Source organism: Nanorana parkeri, unplaced genomic scaffold, assembly GCF_000935625.1.
Source record: "Nanorana parkeri isolate BGI_ZX_2015 unplaced genomic scaffold, ASM93562v1 scaffold1178, whole genome shotgun sequence".
NCBI classification, from domain to species: Eukaryota; Metazoa; Chordata; class Amphibia; order Anura; family Dicroglossidae; genus Nanorana; species Nanorana parkeri.
The window spans coordinates 382,067-409,118 of record NW_017307446.1 but is presented as its reverse complement, the minus strand read 5'-3'; the positions used below and the strand labels follow the sequence as shown (position 1 = coordinate 409,118).

The 27,052-nt window shown below is 43.1% G+C and overlaps 1 protein-coding gene across 1 annotated transcript in view; it reads right to left on the bottom strand.

Annotated features, from left to right (window-relative positions):
* The window catches only part of RNF13 (ring finger protein 13), a 73,074-nt gene that overhangs the window by 39,236 nt on the left and 6,786 nt on the right, over positions 1 to 27,052 (bottom strand). Inside the window, exons 2-4 of the mRNA XM_018568375.1 lie at positions 14,989 to 15,111; positions 11,898 to 11,978; positions 84 to 212 (exon numbers count right to left, since the gene is read on the bottom strand). Of these exons, the coding sequence (XP_018423877.1) occupies positions 84 to 212; positions 11,898 to 11,978; positions 14,989 to 15,096 (318 nt within the window). The 5' untranslated portion in view covers positions 15,097 to 15,111. The remainder of the gene's footprint in view (positions 1 to 83; positions 213 to 11,897; positions 11,979 to 14,988; positions 15,112 to 27,052) is intronic.

The window sequence follows — 27,052 nt, the reverse complement described above, 5'->3', positions numbered from 1 at the left end:
TAAGGCCTTTCATTCTACAAGTATAAGACAAAACTTCAAATGGGCATCTCATGGCTACACCCAGGTAGTAGAGGTTATCTTACCTTAAGGTCAAAGTTACAGTCCAGTCTTCTGATAAGCACCACATAGACACTAGTGCTGTTGTCCTTCTGCACCGGTGGAGGAGAAATGGGCTCACAAGCATTCTCTGGTTTAGAGCTCACCAGAAACCCCTACAAAACAGACGAGAGCAATATAAGCAGACATGGAAAATCGTTTGTTAATAGGGATGCACCGATACCATTTTTTTTTGGTACTCGTCAATATCGAATACAGATACCGGAAGTCCCATTAAGGAAACCAGTGGGGGTAATGACTCGCCGCCCGGCTTCCTGTTTGGCCAGCTTCCCGATCAATCAGGAAGCTGGGCAGCGAGTCATCACCCAACCCCCGGCTTCCCGATTGGCCGGGAACCCAGCTCCAAGCCACCAAATGACTAGGGAGCATGGAGCCAGCTTCCTGGCCAATCAGGAAGCCAGGCAGTGTGTAATAATACTCGGACGTTCCAGCATCAGGATAGGCAGCGGGAGCATTTGGGCGAGTACTTGCCCAAATACTCTGTATCTGCACCGATACGGATACTAGTATCAGAGCATCCCTACTTTTTAACATACAAGACTTTATTCTCTGCGTTAATTAAAATAATGCTATTACAACTGCTGTACATAAACAGTAAATGGGAAAATTGGTGAACCCTTAGGAACGTTCTAAATTACTTCATGAGTGACACCTTACAGAAGAACAAGGAAAACATTTGATAAACCCTTAACTGCTTGGTTTGTCTAGGATACAAAAAAAAAAATGATCCTCACCCGATACTGCGAGCCGGCTTGTTCTTACACCGGTCCCTGGAGCCTCTCTCCCCCTCCCCTGCAGTGGTCTAAGGTCCCGTAAACCATCACATTTATACACAGTGTATAGACTGTACAGAAGAAGATTCCAATGCTGCAGCGGAGGAGAAGACAGGCTGGAGGGAGCGCTGTGACAGCTGGCCAGCTCAGAGCTTTGGGTGAGTATAACTTTGTTATTTTAGCACCTCGACAAAAACGAGTACTTAACCCTTGCAGTGCGGAGGTAGCCCACTGCAAGGGTTAAGGAAAGTTTCCTTGGAGTTCTCTTTAAAACATGGTCTGATCTAGATCACACTTGCAATAAAAAATAAAAGTAGTCTCATTTTGCAGAAATCCGTCATTCTTGTATCACTACAGAAAATATGGTTACAATTTCAGGTTGTGTTCAAGTTTGGAGATCCGCTCTAGCCATTTGTTCTAGTGACAACAGTCCCTGAAAATTAAAGTGAGGGAAATGCACTTTTGTGAGCTGTCGCTATTCTAGGACTGGATAGGAAATGTACCAATTTAAAAAAAATTGTTCTGCTGACAGCTATCGAGGAGATTTCCCTACTTCGGAGCGAATTTCTAACACTTCTTGTTGTGGCTACAGGGTAGGAAGTGAAGGGAAATCTCCTCACTGGAACACAGATGGCAAAAAAGCCTGACAAGTTTTCATCATTTCTGCTCTACCCAAAATAAAAAAATAGACCAGATATACGGTAAGGCCTCATTCACACGTGCGCAAAAAAAGCTGCGTACAGATGCGCGCAACACTTTTTTCTGTGCGCATCTCTATGCAGCACATGCAAATACACAGCCCCACACACACAGCTGTTCATTGGGCCATGTTTTTGCTTTGCGTACAAATGCGCATAAAAAAATGGAACAGAGGTGCTCTGGAGCCGCAAACTGTGCATGTTTTACGCACGTGAGCATCTAAACGCATTTGTACGCACACACATGTAAAGTTTACACAGTGCTAAAACAATTATGAACGCATAGACACATACACGTCAGTATGCGCATCTATAGACGTCATTTTACGTATTGTGCACATCACGTAAACGCGTATTTTGCAAATTGTGCTCATGTGTTGTGTGTGAATGAGGCCGAACTGGTATAAAAAAGGCACCAAGTAGAAGTGCCTCGAATGACAAACATGTGTGTGTGCGTGTGTATGTGTGTGTGTGTGTGTGTGTGTGTGTGTCTGTGTGTGTATACAAACGATTTACTATGACTTTGATAACGATCAGACCAAATTATATGAGCAGTTCATGCAGAAATCATGAAAATTCTTAAGAGTGTAAAAGTTTTTTTTTTCCTTTCTCCCCATCATAACTGTGTATATATAAAAGTAGATATTTATGAAACCCCATTAAAAAAAGAACCTACCTGGTGCACAGATTATGACGCCCTGATGAATTTTGCTATAAACTGGTATTAATGGGTAGCGGAAACACCCGTGGCTAGGCTCTGACCCACCCAGCACATCTGTTCCAACAAGCTGTGAACATGAGGGCTCTGCTGATGTGCTGCTGCTGTAATTTATATACGGTATTATAAATTTATTTTTTTTGCATGTTCTGGGTTTTTTGGCAACTAACATTATATAGATAAAAGAGGTATGCTGACCACCAATGCAGTTAGCAGCCATTCAATTAAAAAAAATGTAACAGATTTGAATTCCATTTTATAAAGAAGCACAGAGATAAGTGATGGCCTGGAAACACTTGAACGCAATCTGCTTAGTCATCAGAATATTTGTATTCCCCTCTACAGCAGTTATCTGTATTGCATAGCACCACCTAGTGGATAACAGGTGAACCTTCTGTCTGTAACCACTGCGTACTGTAAAATTCCATCATCACTGTAGTTTTCTTTACATCTGTCCTCTACATTGGCAACACTGCTCGAGAAACCAGCGTACAAATTAAAGATATCCATTAAAAACCATACAAGACACTGCAAATCAAAGCTACCAGTTACTTTTTATACGAATGACCTTCAGAATATTACAAAGAATAGCCTACTAGGTTCTATTGCAGAATAGTGCTGTGTAAGATGAGTGCACGGTTCTTATTCAGCCACAAATAAAATAAATTAATGACTTCTGAAAGCATAACACATTCCTGGATTTCTTCCCTTTGCATGCTGGTACAGGCAAAGCCAAAAGAATAAGTTAATTATAAACCACTAGTGCTGCTCATACATACAAGGCAAGTCAAGCTAAAAACAACCACCTTTCCCACCAATGTATTGGCATTGAACAGAAATCATTTTTGGAAGACATTAAGGCTGGGTTCACAACTAGGCGTATTGAATATGCGTGTCTGTCACGCGATTCCGAAGGCTACTTGGCTGTATCCCAATGTAAAACGCCCTACAAAACGGCCCAAAGAAGTACATGTACTTGTTTGAGCGTAGGCCGTTTTGTAGGGCGTTTCAGACGGGCGGAAATACGGAAAGGGGTGAACCAGACCCATAGAAAACAATGGGATTTTCATGTTTGTACGTTTTGTTGAGCGTTCATAGAGCGTTGAACGCGCGACAAAACGTAAAGGTGTGAACGGGGCCTTACTGTACACATCCAGTTTGCTTTTGTCCCTTGGAAACATCTGAAAGTCACTGACCAAAGGTTAAGGGCCAATTGAGGACCACCTGATGACACAGATAATACTGATCAGCTAGCTCCTTAAGTGTTTGAGTGTTGACTGGTACGAATGGATTATTGCAATGATCAATTTTTAATGGTGTGGGGATAGTGGTTTTCAATTGTGCAGTCAGTTTATGTGGAAGATTGTTTTTTACCTTGTATACCTAATAAAAAATCTTTTATATTACTATTTAACTCTCCGACCCCCTTCTTGAGCTGCACTCTGTTCAAAACCCTCTCTTGGTTGAACAAAACTACTTTTACCTTGTTTGCTTAATCTCCATGTTCATGGTATAGTTTTAGGGTTTTTCCTTATTTTCTTGATAACAGTGCTTAAAAGTAGGACTCCTGCCCAACAGATAAATACATTTATGTGTCTTGTTGTACATTTATAAAAATCAGTAATACCATTGAGCTACCTTGCATAGCTAACAGGATGACACTGTAAGACGACAATCTATCTTTCTATGGCTATTCTCATTATGCAAACAGACACCAGCATATTCCTGCAGCTTCCTGTGTCCCCTTCCGGTTCACTGGACTATGAATTGACATCATCACACTGTTGGGGACCCCGTCCTCTGCTCCCCCCACTAAACAGTCTAAATACCAATATCTCCAGCCCCCGGTGCCTGAAAAATCGACCGAACTGCAAAGCAATAGGCCATATTCTCACAGTCTGTCTTTATATTGTCTTCCCACAATCCCCATCCCTTACATGTCAGAGTTCAGGAACGTATACTAGCAACAGTAGACAATATACTGGCCTTATGGGTGATCTTGCCTTATAAATAGGCCCACTGTAATGTAAAAGCTTCTACTAAATTCAGCTACCGTGTTTCCCTGAAAATAAGACACTGTCTTATATTTTTTTTGCCCCCAAAAAGCACACTAGGTCTTATTTTCAGGGGATGTCTTTTTTTTTTTTTTTTGAATGTGCAACAAAATGTACAACAATCCAAAGTTATCTGGTGTCACTCCGCCTGTCACAGTAACCGGCGCTATAGAGTAAGTATTGGCTAATGCGGCTCTGCTGCCTCCGCAGCCCTGCTTTCTACAGCGCCGGCTTCCTTTGTCATCAGGGACAGCGGTGCAGCAGTGGGGACATCAGACAGTGGACAGCGCGGTACAGTACCATTTACCGGTACACATTACAGTACAGTACCTATTACATTAAGCAGTGCCTTCAGGGGGACAGCAGTTGGTGAAGTATGGTACTGGAGTGCTCCCTGTCACTGTGCTGGCCGGAGGGAGTCCCTTGTCATCCCCTTAATACAGTATGTCCATGCAGGCTGATACCATCTCTCCTGCTCTTCAAGTTCCCCCTCACATGCTACCACCAAACTAGGTCTTATTTTTGGGGTAGGTCTTATATTACAGGAATCTTGAAAAATAGTGCTAGGTCTTACTTTCAGGGTAGGTCTTATTTTCGGGGAAACAGGGTACTTAAGCTACATTGTTGATCTGCATAACTGCTTTTAGACTGGCTCCACAATAAATTCTCATCATACCCTGCACATTAGCTGAAATATCAAATTAAAGGAACCTGGTGGGATAGAAATATAGGGGCTGCCAAAAGGTGATCTGCTTTAAACATTGCAAGCTTATAAAACTCACATCCATACTCTTGCCTCATTAATTTAAGAGTAAATGACACAGGACAAGCATGCGTACAACAGATGTCCGAACACTTCACTGGCTGCATGCTTGTTCTTCACTGGAAGCTCCTGTGTATTCTGTCCGGTGGGAATGCCTGTTGAATTGGACCAGAATGGACAGCAAAGGGGTGACAAACGTGCCCCTAATCTGCATCTCTTAGTACAGTGCTTTATATGTACTAAAGCAAGCGTTCATAGAGCATAAAAAGGCAGCGAGGAGTAGAGGCTGGGGAGGAACGAGTACAGTTGCAGCGTTCAGAGCGATACCGTCATATTGCCTCAAGCATGTTGATGGAGCCAAGGACTGGCTGCACAGAAAAAAGTAAGTGGTGCCTATTTTAAACCAGTTTCTGGCGGTATTATCTTTTTGGGCCCCTTTTGCAGCACTTACTGCAATTACTTTTGCACGATATTCTAATTAATCGAGTTTCACCTGTATATGGAGGACCGAGCCCTCCACCCGGCAACCCCTGAAACAGTGTGGAGAGTGAGAAGGGATAGCTTTGGATATCCGGAGCGGGACTAAGTACCACCTAAAGAGCACCTTGTAGTTTGCCTCTATCGTTGGTACATTCATCGAACTCTTGGAGGTTGTACGCCATATTTGGTCCCAAGTGTCCAGGGAGATGGAGCCTCCTAGATCTTGTTCCCATTTAAGGGTGTAGGTGGGTAGGGGTATTATCTTTTTTTATATAAGCACATGTAAGCTACTTTTCCCCAAAAACATTGCTTGGCACAGCTTTAAATGGAAACCTGAGCAGTCCTATAGTGTCACCCATCCCAGTGCACTTTGCATCCATTTAGCAATAACAGCAAAGGTCAATGTGCACCACAACTGTCCCAGGATTGCAATTGTGTCAGATTTAAGCCAGCCGTACACTAATAGATTTTTTTTGTTTAGCCTGCAGGTTGAATAAAAGAAATATAACAGATTCCTCCATCCGTGCTAAACAGCGTCAATGGATGAATCTCCCCTACCAGGATATCTGCTTTCAGAATAACTGAAAAGTGATTGAAGCTGATTGGCAGCAGTCATGTTTGGCTAACGATGTTCAACCTGGCTCCTTCGACAAAAGCAGACTGAGTAATTGACATTTGTGGAGGCTGCAGGGACACCCGTTCGCAAGACAAAAGTCTTGCGATGGTTGTAAGGTGTGTGCCCAGCCTTAGAATTTCAGCCAATTACTGTAAATCAAGATTTTAGCAGTGTATGGCCAGCTTTAGCCATAATCAGATATGGAGTTTAGGTCAATTGGTGGAAACCCCCACACTAGACGGAGTTTTAGTTGGCAGTATCCTCTATGCCAGGGGTAACCATTAGGTCGATCGCGATCTACTAGTCGATTGCAAAGCGATCACTGGTAGATCGCGATGTCCCGTCCTCCCGCCGTGGGGCTTCTCCTCAGGATCCCCGCTGCTCTCCCCCATCTGTATGCAGCGGGGATCCGAGGAGAAGTGAACGAAGCGCTGCAGCCGGCTGCAGGGGTTGGTGGAGAGAGCCGCTCGGCCAGGATCTGACAGCCAGTGGCTCTCTCTCTCCTCACCGCTCGGCCTTACTTCTGTGACAGCGGTTCCGTCCTCCCCCTGCAGCTAAAGTGTTTCCTTCACTTCTCCTCAGATCCCCCGCTGCCTTTGCCTGGGAGAGCAGCGGGGATCCAGAGGAGAAGCTGAGCCCCCCTGTGTGTGTGGCGGAGGATCGGTCCATATCAGTGATATGTACCAATCCTCTGGGCAGGACAAACACTGGAGCGATCAGATGATCCCCAGTTATGAATTAACAGGAAGTGCTTTACATAACTTCCTGTTCATTCATGAGTTTAGTTTCTCAATGTAGAGTAGCACTCAGTACAGAGGCTCCTCCCCATTCAGAAACTGGTGGTAGTAAATATTTTCTGAATTAATGGGAAGCCTCTGTGCTTTCCATTCATTTAGAACAGAGCATGCAGAAAAAGAGATTGAGGACTTTGTGTCCTCAATTTCTTTTTCTATTTTAAAAGGGAAATATCAGGGGAGAGTTTAGACCCCTAATATATCCCCACAGTCCCCCCAACAGTATAAAAAAATATTTAAAATTAAATAAATAATAAAAAGTAAATTAAAAAAAATAGTAAAAAATAAAAGCCTGGAGGCAGGGCGCTGAGTGACGTCACAAGCCTGTTGGGGAGCACGTTTTGTTTTCCTTGGCTCGGGCTCAAAAGGAGCTGGCTACGGCTATGCTCCCGCGGTGCTCGTGTAGCTGCCGGCTGAATGTGTTAGACGGCGCAGACAGAAAGGGGCAGGACATCTCTCCCCTTGTGCAACGTCGGCCACACGAGCACCGCGGGAGGACAGGAAGCCGGTGCCTCTAGAACGTACTGGATAGCAAGCCGGCTGGCTCCCTGCATTCCAGTCCAGTGCGATCTGCAAAAATAGTGCATGCAGCATTTTTGCAGATCGCACTGGACCGGAACACAGGCACCAATGTGCCTGCGTTCCGGGTGCAGGCGATCGCACTGCGGGTGAGGGGCCTGGCTGCGGTGTCATTGACTTCAATGCACAGCCATGCCCCCTCACGACCCGGAATGCAGGTGTTTTTTCGTTGGTAGATCTCATTAAAATCGTCATTTGAAAAGTAGATCTCCAGACTAAAAATTGTGGGCGCCCCTGCTCTACGCTATAACCAATTTGAGCATTTAATGAAAAGAGTTCCTTAAAGCCATCCATATTAAACTTTAGTACACAGAGGGGAAGTGTTAAAATATTGCAATGTGTGTCCTCACCGAGATGATTTTTTACCTTGACGACCTGTACCACTGGCAGGGTGTCACAAGGACAGGAAGTGATGAGAATCTCTCTGATGGGGACAGAGAATTTAGCCAAATCACATTTATTTAACAGAGACGGTTAGTACAGGTCAGGTTTTATTGCTCTGTGTATGATTCTGTGTCACTGACAAGCACATTTTTATTTCTGAAACTGTTGTCACGAGGACAGGAGGTGAGGAAAGGAAGTGAGTGGAAATACAACAACATAAACTTGACATAGGTTCTGATAATTATCTACTCTTTTGGTTTGATATAAACTCAGATATTACAGCCAGATGGGTTTGATGAAAAACTGTTTATGCACATCCTTTAGTCATGTGTTCGGTCAGAACTAGCACAGCAGCTGACACGAATTACAAGGAAGCACGCTGACCAACATCTGACTCAGAACTCCGGAGTTCAGTAACAAGACACACACTGCACACCCCAGATGTGGTTACTTCATAAAAGCCACTGGAAAAGTCAAGCAACAGAGTTTCATGCCTCCATGCTGCATGTTGTGTAATGTAATGCAGGAACCAGAGAAAACATGTATACAAATGAGTGAATAGTATATCTGTGATCAAAGCAGTGTTAGTTTAGGGTGAGAAGCAGCCTGTATCCACCCCTTAACTACCAGGCCATTCTTCAGTGCTGTGATATTTTGACTCACAATTACTCGGTCATGCAACACTAGCCAAATCAAAGTGACATACACTCGGGAGTTAAATCTTAAAAATACATTCAAGCACCTTAGCTATTAACATAAAATGTATCTTATTTGTGTATCACTCGGCTGTAGATCCTCAAATCATCTCTGAATGTGTGCCGACACTGTCTTTCCTTCTGGAGGGTGGTTTTTAAGATGTAACTCCTGAGTTTGGCGTCACTTTAACTTTATATCTTTTTTTGAGACAGATAAGAGTTTTTTTTGGTGGTAACTAATAACTATTGTTTTTTATTTATTTACTATATAATGGAAAAAACACCAAAACTGTTAAACAACAACAACACCACTTACTTTCTGTTATAAAACATATGAAAATGGCAGGACAGTACAAACACCCCTGAAATGACCCCTTTTTAGAAAGTAGACACCCCAAGGTGATCTAAATTGTTTACCACAATTTTGTGGAAATCCAGAAATATTCTGCCTGAAAAGAAGCTGATATACTTTTTGGAGTGACGTGTGTTTTTCCTCAGGTGTTTGAACAGGCACCATAGAAGACAACAGGATTGTTAAAGCTACAAAATGCTCTGGTATGAATGGGCCCTAAATGCTATTGTTTTTAATAAACCACAGGGAAGAATTTCTCTTCCTCAGTAATCACCAAAACAGGAAGCTGAAAAAGGAAAAAAAACAGAGAATAATACACTTTTAGAGTGATATTAAAGTCAAAATGTTTTTCAGCTATTTCAAATGCGTTGTTGCTTGATTAAAGGGTAATTCCACTTTCCCAGGTGAATACGGGAAAAACACAATTACCCCCACCAATCTGCCCCCTCTTCCGCCTGCTGGAGACAGCTCTGTCCCTAGTGATCTTGTACTGGACAGGAAGTTCAGGGAAGCTGAGCTGAAAAAGTTAGAGCCCGCTGTCTGGAAATATGATCACTGTAAGTGTTTGGGTAAAATTGGAAAGAAATACTTTCCTGGGCGATGTATATTTGTTTGATCTGGACTTATTATTGAAAAAATAGAGAGTTTAAAATGGAGAGGGGTGAGAAACTCTGTTGTTTTTTTTATCTGGGTCTGTCTGGATATATTACCCCTACATTCCTGTACCAAAGATCACACAATAACCCAGGACATAGACACCAATTCCTAACCCTACCCCACAATACAATGAAAAAACAAACACATGCTATAGTTAGTTGGTTTTTGTGTCCCAGTTAGAGAGCTTCCTCTTATTTTATGAAATAAAAAAACCTGACTGTGGTTTTAACACTTCCCACTCTTTGTAAGTACTACAAGAAAATACTGTCTGGGTTTTAAAAGAACATGTAGAGCTCTGGGAGATACCAATGTGATAGCTTTCCCAAGATGACAGTGTCTTAATGATTGGTCCTGGAATTCATGCAGAGTGCAGAAGAGTGCGAGAAATGGCGGAACTTGTGACAGATTCTTGTATGTGCTGTGCATGTCCCAGTTTGGAAGCTTTTTTTTTTGGAAGCAGAGAGGCCTTGATAGGGCAGTGTGGCTTCCAATTAGATTTGCTGCAAATATATGCTACCAACACCTCTGATTATAATACATGGAGGGGGGGGCGGGATTTATCAAAACTCCTGAAAATGCCTCGATTCTTCAGGCCGATACTGGTCCTTTAAATGTTTAAACAAGTTCACCTGCCTGAGGTTGCTTAAGGCCCCCCGCACTTGCTGAGAGCCCGTCACCTACTCGACACCACCCGCAGAGCCCAGAGTCGACCTGCAGAGCCCAAATTCACCCGCAATGCACAGAGAGCCCGGCATCACTTGCACCGCATAGAAAGCCCAGAACCCATCCACAGGCCCCGCCATCCACCCGCACCACACAGATAGCCTGGCACTCATCCACAGAGTATGGCATCCACCCGGAGAGCCCGGCGCCCACACGCAGCCCTGGTGAGACCCAAACACAGCTCTGTAAAACTGCTGTAAAATCACCGATTGGTGGGATCAATGATTATACAGCAATAGAAAATTGCAACTGGCTATAGAGGACTACAAATCTCAGAAATCCATGATTGCTGGTTGCCATTCTCCATTGCTGAATAATCATGGATTGAGTTACAGTTCTTCATAATTATAAAGTAACTGCCCTAAAATCATCAGTCTGTGTTGTTTTAGAAAAAATGTCACATGTCCTTTTAAGAAAAAGGAATGGTTATCGGCAAGTACCTGAGGGAAAGTACTTTTACTTGGTCTTGAAAAAAATGGTATCCAGACATACCTTGTTTTAACCCTTCCGCACCCCATTCACAACTAACAATAACGTTTTGGCCATGCATACACTTTAAATCTGTGCTGATATGTGAATGTTTGATGTACTGTACTACAACATAATGAAGATTTTGCAAAATACAGTATTATTTTTCGCTTATTAAATGAAGCATGTAATGTTCCGTTATCAAGCAAAACTAGAACTTACTAATGCAGAATAAGACTTCAACAGCTGCTTTGCAATGTCTTTTGTAAATAAACATGCAGAAGAAGTCAGATTAAACTAAATAATTTTCATATACTGTATATTGAAGGCCATCAAAATTTTGTTTCTATGTATAGTGTGTAATATAATCTATGCACAGGGTAGTGACTATTTAGTTTCATTACATACACAGGCTCTGCTTCCTGCTTTGCATGGTTGCTCTTTACTGCTCCTTCTCAAACTGTAAAGTCTATGGGGGTGATTTACACAGCAAAGCGTATTTATCAACCAAAAAGTCTCTAAAAGCATATTTCCACTAATGCCATATATGGAAAAATCATACACATGATGCATATATAATGCTGCTTCACAGTTTAGACAAAAATGGTTAGCTCATGCATTTACATTCCTGCATTCATCAACGCAAGCAACACAATGTAGAGCTAATTTACACAACATCACCTTGCAATTTAGGGCAGGGCTTTGCACAACACACATGCTGGGTGTGTACACACTACAAAAGGTGTTTAGATTCCACCCATAGATCATGCTGGGAGGGAACACACTACAGAGGTGTATACATGTTCGTGGTGTGTTTATAAGGTTAGTAAATCAACCCCTATGTGTCAAAAACATTTTAAAAAATGTACTCCCTACATACTCAATATCGTATTATAAAACTTTTTTTATAGAGAGTCAGAGTAATTGCATTTAGCCAATGAGAGCTCCCACTAGTGGTTAAAACAGTGATAATAAAATAATATGTGCTCACCTAAAATACACAATTTCCTGTTTAAATCGGCCTACCTTTAAGCCATCACTGGGAAGTCTGTAGCCAAACCTTGCTGGAAGGTCCTCAAATGTTTTGGTGTCATTATCTGAAGCATACTGAAACAAAGCACAAGTATATTGTTATATAGGAGCTTCCGTTAAGTTTTAAATATGTTGTGAGTTTATTTAAAAGGAAATGCAATTCTTGATCTCCTGAAAATGAAAAAACTAGCCGTCTGGCTGTCATGCTGATGCTTTGCCTTCAAAACATTCTGTGTTAATGATCTGAAACAAGTATACAGACCAGAAAGGTCAAAGTTTAATCAGAAGTCTTTATCTGTATACTTGCTCCAGGCTTCAAAGTGTTCAAGCAAGGTCAGCATGACAGCCAGGTAACCAGTATTCACAGAATAGGAAAATTTCAGCCAGACACCAGAACTAGAGTTGCGCCTGAATAAATTTGTTTTCAAGATTAATCGTTCGAATTTCTGATAGTTAATGGGGGGGTGGGTCACAATAATCGAAGGAGCAGGATTGAAAATTCCAAAATCGAATGTTAAAGCAACAAAATTTCTAGTGATGCACCAATACCGGTATTTTGGTACAGAGTATCGATAATTTTTACCGATACATTTTAATTGCCGATACCAATTACAGAGTAATGGAAGTCACATTCAGGAAGCCAGGTGGCTTTTAATGACTCGCCGCCTGGCTTCCTGATTAACCGGGCAGCGTGTAAAGACTCGCCAACCGGCTTCCCGATTAACAAGAAAGTCCCCTCTTACCTTTGTATGTCCAGCCTGTCACCCCCGGGGGCCTCTCCAGCCAGAACGTGGCCTTCCTCCGGTACCCAGACAGAGCCGTCTGGCCGGCAAATCAGGAAGCCGGGGCGCCGTGTAATGATATGAGATGACGAGGGAGCATGAAGCCAGCTTCCCGGCCAATCAGAATGCCGGGCGCTGCGTCATTACACGCTGCCTGGCTTCCTGATTGGCCGGGAAGTCGGCTCCATGCTCTCTCGTCACACACACACAGATTTTCCTATTTGAATTATTACAGGTAATTATTTAATGCTGGCAATCTACACAGTGCTTTTCATACTGCACATTCACATCAGTCCCTGCCTTTGAGGAGCTTATAGTCTTAGGTTCTTATGTCACATGCATACAGACATACACACATACTCCAGCTTTTGTTTCCACGCTTATTACAAGCCATTACATTGCCTATTTCTGTAACTTTTGCATACTTAGTAAAAGATGTCTGAAAAGATTCCCTCTAACAGAATATACAACTGAGATGCTGTACAAATAGATGATAGACATATGGATTTTTTTCAGTCCATCTTTTGTTGAATGATAAAAAGCATGCTGCCCCTATTTATTCTATGCGTGGTCCATATTCCATTGGATGCCTGGGGGCCACTATGAGAATGGGCCATCCATAGAATTGAATGGGGCTGTGCGCACTAGGAAGAGCCAAAATGCTATTAAAGCAAAAACTGTGTGGTACAAGGCAAGGCAACACAGAAAAAAAACACAACTCAGAAATCAGGATAAAAAAGGCACTTAACTATGCTGACTATATTTATTTAAAAAGATAACTTCACTAAACAAGAGTTTTACATTAATTCCACTTTTGCTGATGGGTTAATTACAATAAAAAGACAATATCAAAACTTAATTGCAGAGTTCTGTCTACTACAATTTGTTTTGAAATACACACATGGAATTCACTTACTTTGTATTTCCTAAGTAGTGATGAGGCTGGGCTTGGTGTGAACCCTGTCTGCCCGAGTTCACCAAAGTCTGCTTAAAACTCTGACCGTCACCACCTCCACCTGACCCAATCAATGACCTTTTGTGACGTACAGCTGCGGGGAGGGGATTGCAGTACGGTCCGAACATTTTAGGCATGTGTGAAAAAATGCTGTAAAGTAAGAATGCCTTCAGAAATAAGTGTTCATAGTTTATTTTTATCTACGGGCGACACGGGCCGAAGGCGAGGCGACACGGACACGTGTCGCCTCCGGCCCGGCCTGTGCAGGTACGGAGGGCAGCAGGGGGAATGCAGTCACAGCAGTCTCTCCTCCCCGCTGGTGCTGGCTGCAGCGTTCTGTGTCCCTGCTGCCTCTGCCAATACAGGCGGGGAGAGCAGCGGGGATTAAAAGGAAAACATGCAGATACAGCCAGCACCAGCGGGGAGGAGAACGGAGGAGCAGAACGGCGGCAACTAAACGTAAATCAACTCATCAATGATGGGAATCGTTGCCAATACTTCTCATTATCATTTATAATCAATTTAAATTGATTAGTTGCTGCTGCCCTACTAAAACCCAATTCTTTATGAACCAAGCTCAAATAGAAACATAAGGGCTTCTCATAGTGTATGTATGTTACTAATCTGCCTTTATTGAATTGTTAAAAAACACTTACAGTTTATTTTACAATATTGATTTGATTTCGAATTCTCTTCTGTTCATTTACTTTCCATTTTGTTTATTGATAAAATATAAAAACTATTAAAACACTTATTTCTGAAAGCATTTTTACTTTACAGCATTTTTTCACACCTGCCTAAAACTTTTGCAGAGTACTGTAAAATATTTATTTAGTAATATACACACACAGGAGTTCTGGTTTAACATGGGTTACTTGACAATTCGAATGCAATGTACAGTAAATGCGTTTCAGTAAAATGGCATTTTCTTTGTTAAACCCAATCGTTCCTGCCCAAAAGGTACTTTATATCTTGTTCTGACGAAGGGGGCCTGGCCCCGGAAACGCGTCATCAAAAAGGAGTCCTGTGTTGATACACAGGCATCTGTGCAGCTGATATTCAGATATCGTTCTGGCTCATCTCACATGATTATACTGATTCTCATTGTGAGTATGTTTTTACCTTGTACTTTAGCTCACATTATTAAAAACCATCTACACTAGGGTGGGCGCCCTTCTCTTTTCTTTTCTACTCTATATCTTGCCTAAAAGAATGGAATCAATACAATATTCGAGATCGTGAAGGGAAACTTATGAGACTAGGAATAGTCTTATAATGAAAAAAGGCCAGGATTGTTAAACGGGGGGCATGTGTGCAACAATCCGAATGCAAATATGTATCCACTTACCGCTCTAATGTCAGCTTCTGTGGGCAGCAAGCAAACAGCAGCAAAGATGTGGACTGACCACAGGCTGATTCTTCTCAATGAACAAACATACTTTCTTAGAGTCTCCATTATGATGACCAGCACCTGTCAATACAAATACAATCTCACATCAGATTCCCATAACTATTCGACAGTAATTGAAGTAAAAAAAAAAAAAAGTCATTATTAAAAGTTCACCTTATTTAAAATTAAAATGTAAGCTTTGAAATACAAATAGGTAACTCAACAAACCTGCCCAATTTTTTTTCTAACCCCAAAACATTGTAGAGTACCAAGCCATCTAGTGGTTTAAAGAAGAACTCCGGGCATATTAAATCTTAATCCGTGACAGCTGGGATGCTAGACCGGCCCTTGCAGCCTCCATCCCCCTTCACCCCTGAGGTCTAAGGTGCCATGAGTCATCACGCACTATCTTTATTATTTTAGCTCATTAGACAAAACGAACACTTAACCCTTGCAGTGCGGGGGTAGCCCCACTGCAAGGGCTAAGATTTCATATGCCTGGAGATAAAATTTTAGTTTGCCAGTACCCTGAAGTTCTGGAAACACAAATTGCTGCTCTGTGTGAATCTGCAGGTTTGTGATGCCCAGCCCCATTAAACAGTCATCTCTCAAACAGGTTTATTTAAAAGCCAAGAGTTCTCTCCACAGAATCGCAGAGATACATACTAGAGCAATGTCAGATCTTTCATTACTGAACCTGCTGATAATATTCAACACCATATTAAAAGGGTGATCATTGTGGTCCTATCACATCCAGATAATGAAGAGGTTTTCCAGCCTGTGTGAAAGGAACACAGGTATCATAGAAACATACAGCACAGCAACATGCATGAGCACAAACATTTTCCAACACACTATGAGGTGTATTCATAAAACGTTCACAAAGTGAACAGCTCTGCAAAGGTCTGAGCTTTAGACCTGGAGTGCATTGTGCCCACTAGGTAGAGCCCAGGAGTATAGCCATCTAGGACAAGAATAGTCCAATCCACAGGATTACCAGGTGAACATAAAGGAAAAAGAAACCTGAAAAAAGAAAACGAATGCAGCCACCACATCTAAAGATTGGTAAGTGGCAGTACATGACATTTTGCTTTTAGGTTTAGATACGCTTTAAGCTTCAGGAATACTGAGAGAAGGCAAAAGGGTGGAGCAAAGAATGTCTGTGGGCTGACTGAGTGCTCTGCATGCTGAGCCTATGTAACCAAATGTCGTGTGTGTGTGTGTACATGACACCACACGCTGAATTGGTGTGTCAGCATTCTTGTGTTATTGGACGGGTTGCAGGTCAATTTTTATGTGAGAAAGAGTCTGCGATAGCTAATGTAACTTTTTCTAGCAAAATGTACATTTGATCCGTCTTAATATAGAATTACCAATTCTTCTTCTTTTACAAGGAAACAGACGTGCCCAAATCGACACATGCATTCAAAACAAAAGGTCTCATGAATGTTTACAGCAGGGGTGTCAAATCCAAACTTACGAAGGGCCATGCCGAGGGTTGTGAATAAAATCAGGGGCCGGACATGAAGAAAAAAAAAAAACAACCCTGCTGCTTGCCGCAGTACAAAGCTCAGGCCCACTAATCATTATAGGACAATCTGGTGTCCTGTATGTGGGGGCACTACAAATAGACCGGGACTACTGACACTTGTAGTGCCCTCACACACAGGACACCAGGATTGTCATGTAATGGACAGGGACTGCTGACACTTGTAATGCCCTTACACACAGGACTGTCATATAATGGGCAGGAACTGCTGAGGGCACTACAAGTGTCAGTCCTGTGCGTGAGGGCACTACAAATGTCAGCAGTCCCTGTCCATAAAATAGACAGGGACTGCTGGCAGTTGTAGTGCCCTCATGTACAGTCAGTCCCAGATACACACAGCAGGACTTACCAGAGCTGCGGAGACCAGAGGCAGCGGCGAGGACAAACATGCGGGCAAGGAGAAACCTGTGGCCCAGGAGAGAGGTGCGGGGTCCTCAGAGGTCGGCCTGCCTGAGCTCAGGCTAGAAGAAAAAATTAACCCTGCTTCGCCGTGGTACAAACCTTGGGACTGACAGGGAATCATGTATATCCCTATGGCATTCCTTTGCCCTCCACATAGGTGATGGGCCTGGACAGATATTACTCTACACTGCCATGTGTGTAACTTTTCACAAGATGCCAGAACACTACATGGGAGTAACAAACACCTGCAGCAGACAAGTCCCACTTGCAAGAATCTGTGGTCTGTAATTCAATTCTACACTGTCATGAAGAGGGAAAATATGGATTCTTTTTGCAAAAGTAGTCTTCTCCATCTTTTTTTAGTTCTCGTCACATGCCCCAACTGCTGATATAAAATTCAGTTTCAGCATACTCATGTCCACTGCATCACAGAGATACACAAAATCAATTTGCCAGGAACCGCAGTTGATGGATTCAAGCCAAAGTTATTTAGATGCTAGTGAAAGTCCTCGAGTCATATCTGTGCTAGAAAATCTTTATTACCTTTGAAGAACAGAAAAGTTCTGTGCCACTTCCAAAGAATGAAAGACTTACTACAGAAGAGAAGTGCAAATTAGAACCTGCTGCATGCACATTTTCTGTGACGGACAGAAAAGCCTCATTGAGCTGTTTTTCCTGTATGTCAAATGAGAGTGGAGGAGGGAGAAGTTGTACAGAAAAGCGTAAACCCTAACAATGAGCTTCTCTAGTTTGCTCCCTTTTAGGGCCCATTCACACCATCTGTGTTGGAGCTGTGCTGGCCGTTGTTTCCACAACACAAGACAGGGCAATTTGCCTTGTCACGGATGGTGCCCATTCACACCACCACATTGCGGTAGGTGTGACACACTGCATGCAAAGCCGCGTGGAGCAAAGCAAAACTGCGAGGCACGGACGCTCGCATGCAGTGTGAGCTGTGCGCGGCCAGATGAAAGACTGCATCTTCAGCCAATGGGCTCACACGTTACAACCGAATGGACTTTGCATCGTGGCGCACAGGTTAATACGCGCGAGCCGGATGGCTGATTACATTTTTCACGTCGGCACGCTCAACTGTGCAAGCTCTTGTAAGCTCACGCATAGGAGTGAAAAGTTTAACTGACATTTTCTTATCTGTTTCAGGCATTCTATTGGAGATAGATCTATGCTGTAGTTGCTTGGTCTGCAGACCTTCTTTGACAGACCCCTTCACCCTTTTGGAGCTTAACCTTTTTAAATCAAGGAAAATGAAACAGATCTTGGTAAACAAGAAAGCCAAAAACTCCCAGATGCACAGGGCACAGCCTGGAATTATGGCAAAGATATCTTGCTGTTGGAGCATCCAGGACATGAAAAAGCCAGGGGTCCACCACGCTCAGCCTATAACATATCACTTCTGGGCCAATGCTTCTTTCACTAGCTAATGAGAAAAACATTGCAGCTAAACTAAAAACTTTTACACATGTAAATGTGTACCATTCATAAGAACACCCTGAAAAGAATCATCCTATTTGTTCTTGCCTTCTGCACAAAAGGTAAATGTGACATCTAAAAGTGATCATTTGAATATACCTGTATGCGATGTTAAATTAAGGTGCGCAAAAAGTGAAAAGGTAGACGCAAAATGTTATCTCTACCTTTACAAAACGTACTGTATGTCCTTTTTCCTTAAACGAGAACTATAGGGTTAAGGCTTTTCCCCATAGTTCTCCTTAGGGTAACGGGAGGACACAAAACTAGCGTCCTCCCGTCACCCTAGGCTCAGTATATCGCGAGCTATAGGTCACGGTATACTGAGACGCCGCAGCTGAAGCGGATCCCGACAATTGTGCCGGGATCCGCCCAGCTGCATGATTGACAGCTGGCTCTGCCTATCTAGAGGCAGAGCCAGCTGTACCCGCCCCCCCCGTCCGTTCCGCCAGTCAGCGCTGGCAGATCGGAGTGGGGAGGGGGGAATCCAGCCCCTCCCCTGTCACGGCAGAGAGCAGTGACAGGATCGAGAGGTGAGCGAACGCCGGTATGTGTTCGCTCACCTCCCGATCTACTGAGCTGACCTATGACAGTCTCATTGTCACAGGTCGGCTAGAACTATGAGGCGAGTGAAAAGCACTCACCTCATAGTTCTCCTTTAAGGGCTTGTTCACACCGAAAGCATGCGCGGTCCAAAGCGGTAGCTGCTGGAAAGCACCGCGATCCCTAAGAAACATCCCCCCCGGGTTCTAGGGCAGGTGAGGGCAGGTGAGGTGCCATTGAATTGAATTCAATGGCACCTCTTCCACACCTCCCCACCCGCAGTGCGATCGGACGCGTTTGCCAGAGTTCCGTTCCACTGCAAACGCAAAAAATAGGGCTTGCGGTACGTTCCAGCAGCTACCGCTCTGGAACGCACACACTTTCGGTGTGAACAAGCCCTTGAGTTTTGTTGCATTTTTTTTAGGGTTTGTCTCAATCCTCTAATTTCCACTTTTGCTGGACAGCTCGGTCTGTTAAAGGAAAATTGAAGAATAGGAGACTGACTGGCCGAATTACCAAGTGAATATGAAGCAAATAAGCCTAAAAAAACAAAAACAAATGCAGCCACCACATCTAAGAATTGGTAAGCTGTAATATATTACACTTTTTTGGGGGGCGGGGTTTTAGTTACACTTTAAGCACCAGTTACCAGTTGCTTAAGTTGAAAAAGTTCACATTTAGCGGCACTGTCTGCAGACATTGGCAAAGGAATGGTTTGCGTGAACACATCAGAAGTACAAGCCGATTCTTTAAGAAATACAGTATAGGAATTTTTACATAAGAGAAACACTGTTCACAGCCTGCCCACATATCGGACGATCTTGTAAATGACTATGGCCAGCTCCATCATCAGTAAGGCCCCATTCACACCTAGGCGTATTGTAATATGCGCGTCTGTCACGCGGTTAAAAAGTTGCGCGACCGTCGATTCCAAAGGCTACTTGGCTGTATCCCAATGGAAAACGCCCTACAAAACGGCCCAAAGTAGTCCCGGGACCTTTTCAGGCGTGGGCCGTTTTGTAGGGCGTTAGGGACGGGCGGAAATACGGCAAGGTGGGAACGAGGGCATTGACTACAATGCAATTTATATTTTTGACCGTTTTGTAGAGCGTTCGTCGAGCGTAGAACGCCCTACAAAACGGTCAGGTGTGAACGAGGCCTAACAGTCAAGAATAGGTTGAATATTTTACAAAGGGTACAATGTTTCTATTGTCTGGGAATAAATATACATTGAATATGCAGCTATTCACAATTTCCCTTCAAATATGGCAATGGTACTACAATTTCCCCAGATGTCCTTTGTAAGCATTTGTCTATTTTCAGTTGATGACTAGCAAAAATGGCTGCAGTAGCGTTTTATGTCAAAAAGAAAGTAACAGTATGGTCAAGGTCACCAGGTAATTATTAGAAATATCTTATGCCAATATGTGTTTTATTAATAGCTGCTAAAGGATTGCGACAGTGCAGGTAATGTCTGACTGGACCGAACAGAGGTAGAATAGAAATAGAGGTAATAGAAATGAATACCTGCAGGCTATTAAATATGAGCAGAACAAAAGGAACCTGTGAAGACAGACATATGGCAGCTGCTATTGGGCTGCCACTGAGCTGTCAACTTCATCCTTACTTCACTGTATGTCACTGACCTAGAACGAGCAGGCAGCCAGTAAATCCCCAAAAGACAGAACTCAGGGTCTGCACATTTGTTTCAGGTCAGTGCTTTACTAGATAGTAATGCCAGCTTTAGGATGAAAACTCCAGAACTTGCAACTAGAAAATTTAAGTCAATAATGGCAGCTCAAATATCTCCATTATGGCAAATTGTCCAGAACGAGGCTTAGCGTCATGAATCATTGTGGTACATTTGCACAGTTAAAGTGATATTAAAAAGGCAAAAAAATGTTTTCCCTCCCCCCCCATGTAAATGTTAGCACTTACCTTAAATGAAATGATGTCTCTTTTTCCAATCTTCCTCTTCTTTCCCCATGTTTTCATCTGTCCCTCCAGCGGTGTGACGTCACTCCGATCCAGCGCTGACTGCTCTGTCTCTCCGATCCAGCGGTGTCTGCAGGCGGGTGCACGCGTCCATAGACTTACCTTGCGTCTCTGCTAGTCTCCCGGCCGAGAATCGGAACTGCGCATGCGCCCGGCCCAAGATCCTTTGCGGCCGTACGAGCAGTTCCTGATTCTCGGCGCGGGAGCGAGCGGCGATAACGAGGTAAGTTTAAAATGATTTTAAGCGTTTTTGGTTTTTTTTACACTTCTTGCCTATATGTCCTGCTTGCTAGCAGTAGATATAAGCAAAAAAAACCGGAGGGTTTAGAACCCCTTTAAGGCAACACCAGCATTGGCTATGATACTATGGAGCAGTGGAGGCCTGGATTAGGTTGGCTTTTGTATACGAACCATGAAAAGGCTGAATAGACACAGCTTGTGGACAGTGGTGTATTTAAGTTTTGTGCTGCCCTAGGCAAGACTTAACTAGGGCACCCCCCAAAATCTGAATTTGCCCCACCCCTTCCAGTTCAAGACAATTTAGCATAACTGGTCAGTCGTTGGATACAGTACACACGCTGTATCTAGCTTCTGACAGGAAGGCTCTTAGCGTAGCAGGGAAGCCGGAGTCTCAGGTGGGCTGTGCAGGGTCTCACCAAAGGGTCCTGCACAGCCCACCTGAGAACCTGCAGGGCCAACCCGAAACACCGGAGAGCGCACCATAGATCCTGCACAGCCCACCTGAGATTCTCAGGTGAACTGTGCAGGATCTATGTTGGGCTCTGCGGGCTCCCTTTCCCTGCCACTCCCCAGACTCCAACCATCAGATCGTGTGGTATGGTCAGCCCCAAGCCGCCCGCTGCTTCTCCTCCACCTTCGCAAGTCAGACCGCACGCATTTCACTTGGCCCCAACCCCACCTCCTCCACAAGTCAGCGCTCTAATAAAGCAGCCACTGGTGGCGGCTTGTGGCTGCCTAATTTGCCTGATTAGGAACCCAAGGCTGCCTGATTCTGTCTGGCCCAGCTTGCCTCACTGGTTTGGGGGCAGCATCTGCAGTCCCGTGAGCTAGTATTGGTCCTAGTTTGTAGTTAACAGAGAACTGGGAGGTGAATGGCTACAAGCTGTGCCGATCATACCCATTGAAGTATTTTCATATTCTGAACAAGCTGTAAAAGCACTCCCGAGTCCTCGTTTAGAAGAGCGGCAGGCTCCACCACCCTGTAAAAAGTGATTCACAGGGGATAACTTTTCACAGGGCAGTAGAGCAGCAGCTGCCCAGCATACAGGAGGCAATACTACTGCCTACTGAATTTGTTTTATTTACTTCTATTATATATACACTGAGTGGCCTGATTATTATGACCACCCCATCAGTACTTCGTTGGGCCACGAGATAACTCCACGAGATGACTTCGTTGTGCCGCCTCGTGACTCCACGAGATGTTGAAAGTTGATGCGAGGAATCTGACACTGCACTGTTGCCCTTCTGTTGTCTTGTACCAGTCTTGCCACTCTCCGTTCTGCCCTAACATTGACTAGTCGCTGACGGCCACAATTCGCACGTTCAGACCCAGATTTTCAGCTGACAGTCCAGTCTTTAAACACTTTAACAACAGCTGCTCTTGAACATTTAACGAATTCTGCTGTTTTGCGGATACTCGCTCCATGGCTCCGAGCGCCAACAATCATCCCACGTTCACAGGCTGTTAAAATCGCGTTGTTTACCCATATCTTCAGAAACAAATCACTTCTACTGTCGTGGTAAACAACCTGCTTCCCTGTTTATAATGGTCTGGCCCTCTAGCAACTTCAGCGCAAAATTATAGCTAATTTGCCTACAAACATCAGTTGGTCATAATAATCTGGCCACTCAGTGTATGCTGCATCCCAATGCAAACATTGCAGCAACGGCAATGTATAAAAGCACTGACCGCAGATCAAACATCTGATTTTACCGCCCCTCAGCGGTCCGTCTAAAAGAGGCCTAAAACAAGCCCGCAGCGGAGACATGGCAACTTTTCAATATTTTTATTTATTTATTACAGGCAATTATATAGCACCAACAATTTATGCAATGCTTTACATACTGCTCATTCAACATCAGTCCCTGCCCTCAAGGAGCTTACAATCTATGGTCCCCATCTCACACACATACAGGGCCAATTTAGACAGGAGTCAATTAACCTACCAGCACTGGAGTACCTCAAACCCACGCAAGCACAGGGAGGACATGCAAACTCCATGCAGACAGCGTCTTGCCCAGGATTTGAAACGGGGACCCCCATTGCTATAAGGTAAATATAAAAACGCTTGTTTTACATGTAACCCATTTTGTAAAAGCGACTCTGTGGTGACATCGTCATTGTAGACTCTGATGCAAATTCAGTTTTATATTTACTTAAATACAATTATACACTATATTAGATGTGATGATTACGGGGTCATTAGATCACATGAGCAGAGGGGGAGAGAGCCTGTGGTGACCAGTCTATCAGCCAGGCAGGATCAAGGAGCTTTTTTATTTTCTACCCTAGACCAAAGCGACCACTTAACCCTAGCAGTGCGGGGGTAGCCCCACTGCAAGGGTTAATTTGACATTTGCCCAGAGTTGTTCTTTAATTATACATTTCATAAAGCAATGATTTTTCCTGGAGAAAGGCTCAATACCCACAAGAATTCAGATCAAATAGGTATGTTAGAACGGTGCCTAATGTCCTTATCATACATGACTAGTGTTATCAGCATGCAAACACAAATACACAATACACCTACATAAAATGTATTGTTCTAGCTTGGAAGATACATTGTTTTTCCCCCCCAAAAGGCTGAAATGAGTCCAAACCTAGACACAGCTTTCCAAGGTCAGTTCAGCTGAACACAGAAACAAAAAGGATTTCTGCCTTATTTATGTCAAGGGCTCCCTGGCATAAGTTGAGGGTTATGTAATTGTTCAATCAGCTGTTTTCTTACTGCACTGCACTAAAGGGCTTCATTAGTAAGCTCTGTGACTTTCACAGAATGGCACACAGCACTGTGATAAGCTCCGAATTCATTGCACACAACATAATGAAGTGATATGCAGACATTGTAAGTCATATCAGCTGGCAGTGACCAATAATAAAATACAAAAGAGAATACTTTTCAGCTGGAATATTAATATACAACTTATATAGATTTGAAAGGGTCAGACCACCATAAATAGCCACTTCAAGCCCCATTGAGCCATTAGTTTAAAATCGGGTAAATACCTTCCTCGTGTATCAAAACAAAAGCTGCGCAATTCAATAAAAGGTTGTGTACCACTTTCCTGGTGGTATGGACCTTTACAATATCCTGCCACAAATTGAAATAAGCCCCGTCCCCAGTTTGGGTAGCTTTATAGACACTGGAAACAGATTGAGCTAGTTCTTAATAGCGCCACTTTTACAAAGTGTTGTTATGGCTAAATTAAAAAAACTATTACCACCAGTTCTTAGACTAACGCTAAGCTGGCGTACAGGAACTGGCCAAATGCTTGTCTCTGTATGCTGTGTAGTAGTATGGTATGGTTGCTTGCGCTACCCCCTCCCCACCTATCACTGGTTGTTATAGACACTGTCGGCAGTGCACCTAGCAACCAGCGATGCCGACAGGACAGAGCCCGATGGGGATGCTGAGGGACTAGTTCTCCATCAGGTCCACTCATTTGGCGACTGACTGCAGGCAGTGGGGGATTCCATAGCCAATAGGTTGCTGACAACCTGATTTCAATACTTGAAGTTACTCATCAGGAACAAGAGAAGACTTACTTCTCTCTTACTTCCTTGACTTTCAAACATTAAACGGGTCAATGACTTAAGGTATTAAAGACAGAGAGGGGAATTTATCAAAACTGGAGCAGACATAATTTAGAGCAGTTGCCCATAGTAACCAATCACCTTCTCTTCTCAATTTGTTCACTTAAGGACCCTTTCACACGGGTGATCGGGTCCGCCTGTCAGTTTCAAAGGTGGACCAGATCGGATGCCCAATGTAAGTCTATGGGCATCGGTGTGTAAAGGGATGGGCGTCCGTATACACCTGGTTATCCCCGACTCAGGCCAGGTATTTACAATATCTGCCTAAGACTCTACCACTGACCAACTACTCCCTATTGTCAGGATGAGCAGGGTTCCTCCCTAGAGACTTGCATCGTTGCTGAAAATTATTCAAAGGAGGGGCAAAAAGGTATATCCCAAAACTACCCAGGAGGGATGCCCTGAACCAAACACCAAGACAAACCTAAAACTAAAAAAGTTTGGAGATGCACCTTAAATCCACAGGACGCTAAGCTAAATTAAGCTCAGTAGCACATACAGGATTATAGCCACTGCATGAGCTAGCTTCTATTTCTTCATTTGGAAAGTGTTCAAACCTCCTGAAGGTGGAAGTATACCCACAGATGGAAGAATATTATTAGGTGGTAGTATACCCACAGATGGAAGAATATTATTAGGTGGTAGTATACCCACAGATGGAAGAATATTATTAGGTGGTAGTATACCCACAGATGGAAGAATATTATTATTAGGTGGTAGTATACCCACAGATGGAAGGAAGATTATTATTAGATGGTAGTATACCCACAGATGGAAGGAAGATTATTATTAGGTGGTAGTATACCCACAGATGGAAGGAAGATTATTATTAGGTGGTAGTATACCCACAGATGGAAGAATATTATTATTAGGTGGTAGTATACCCACAGATGGAAGAATATTATTAGGTGGTAGTATACCCACAGATGGAAGAATATTATTATTAGGTGGTAGTATACCCACAGATGGAAGAATATTATTATTAGGTGGTAGTATACCCACAGATGGAAGAATATTATTAGGTGGTAGTATACCCACAGATGGAAGATTATTATTATTATTATTATTAGGTGGTAGTATACCCACAGATGGAAGAATATTATTATTAGGTGGTAGTATACCCACAGATGGAAGGAAGAATATTATTAGGTGGTAGTATACCCACAGATGGAAGGAAGAATATTATTAGGTGGTAGTATACCCACAGAAAGAAGATTACAACAATGTGTCCTCCAGTGAAAGCTGGAATAAACACAATTTAGATTCCTGCTTTTATGTTATGGTCTTCTTTCAAACGATTTGGCCAGGAAAGCTATACAGTTATTGACACGTGAATGGGCCTACAAAAATATATTACTGAACTATGGAAGAAAAAAGGCTATATCAATTTGGGCTTTCAAAGTGGGAAACTGGCTCTGTTACAGGACTAAAAAAAACATTTCTACCTAAATTAAGTTTTTAGAAAGTATAACATGAGAGGATTTCTAACTGGGGTATGACTAAATTTTGTCCTACAGTGCTCACAGCAAAGAGAACTTCCTCAAATAGAAGTTGCTTAATCAACAAATTCATTCCACATGTAGTAACGTAACATTGTTCAATATGCTTTTCTTGGTAAAAGTCTTACATAGCATGAAGATTTGTTCATTGTGAAAAATCACATATGTGGCCATTCCTGACTTTGCAAAACAAGAGGCAAGACGACTACACAGCAAACTAGATAATGTGACAAAAAATATTATTTTTTAAGCCGTTTATAGTCCTAAACATTTACACATATTCCCCAACTACTTAACTATACCATCTACGTCGGGATCCGCTCCGGCGTCTCAGTATACGGCGAGCTGTAGCTCGCGTTATACTGAGCTTAGGGTAACGGGAGGACGCTAGTTTGTGTCCTCCCGTTACCCTAAGGAGAACTATGGGGAAAAACACTGACCCCATAGTTCTCCTTTAAAACCTGGAGACTGTACAGAATAGTTATAACCTATTGTTCCCATTCTTTTTATCTCTCCATGTACCATCTGACAGAGGAAATCTCCAAATAAAGACACAATGGCCCCTAGAAAAACTTTTTGTATTGCTTCCATTAAAATAAATTTCCGCCTTGCTTTGTGTTCCGTTTAACACCCATTAAATGAGTAAGAATGAAAAGAACAGCTGACAGAGGTTGTATATCGTTAAAGTTTAAGGGCTTGAGCACACAG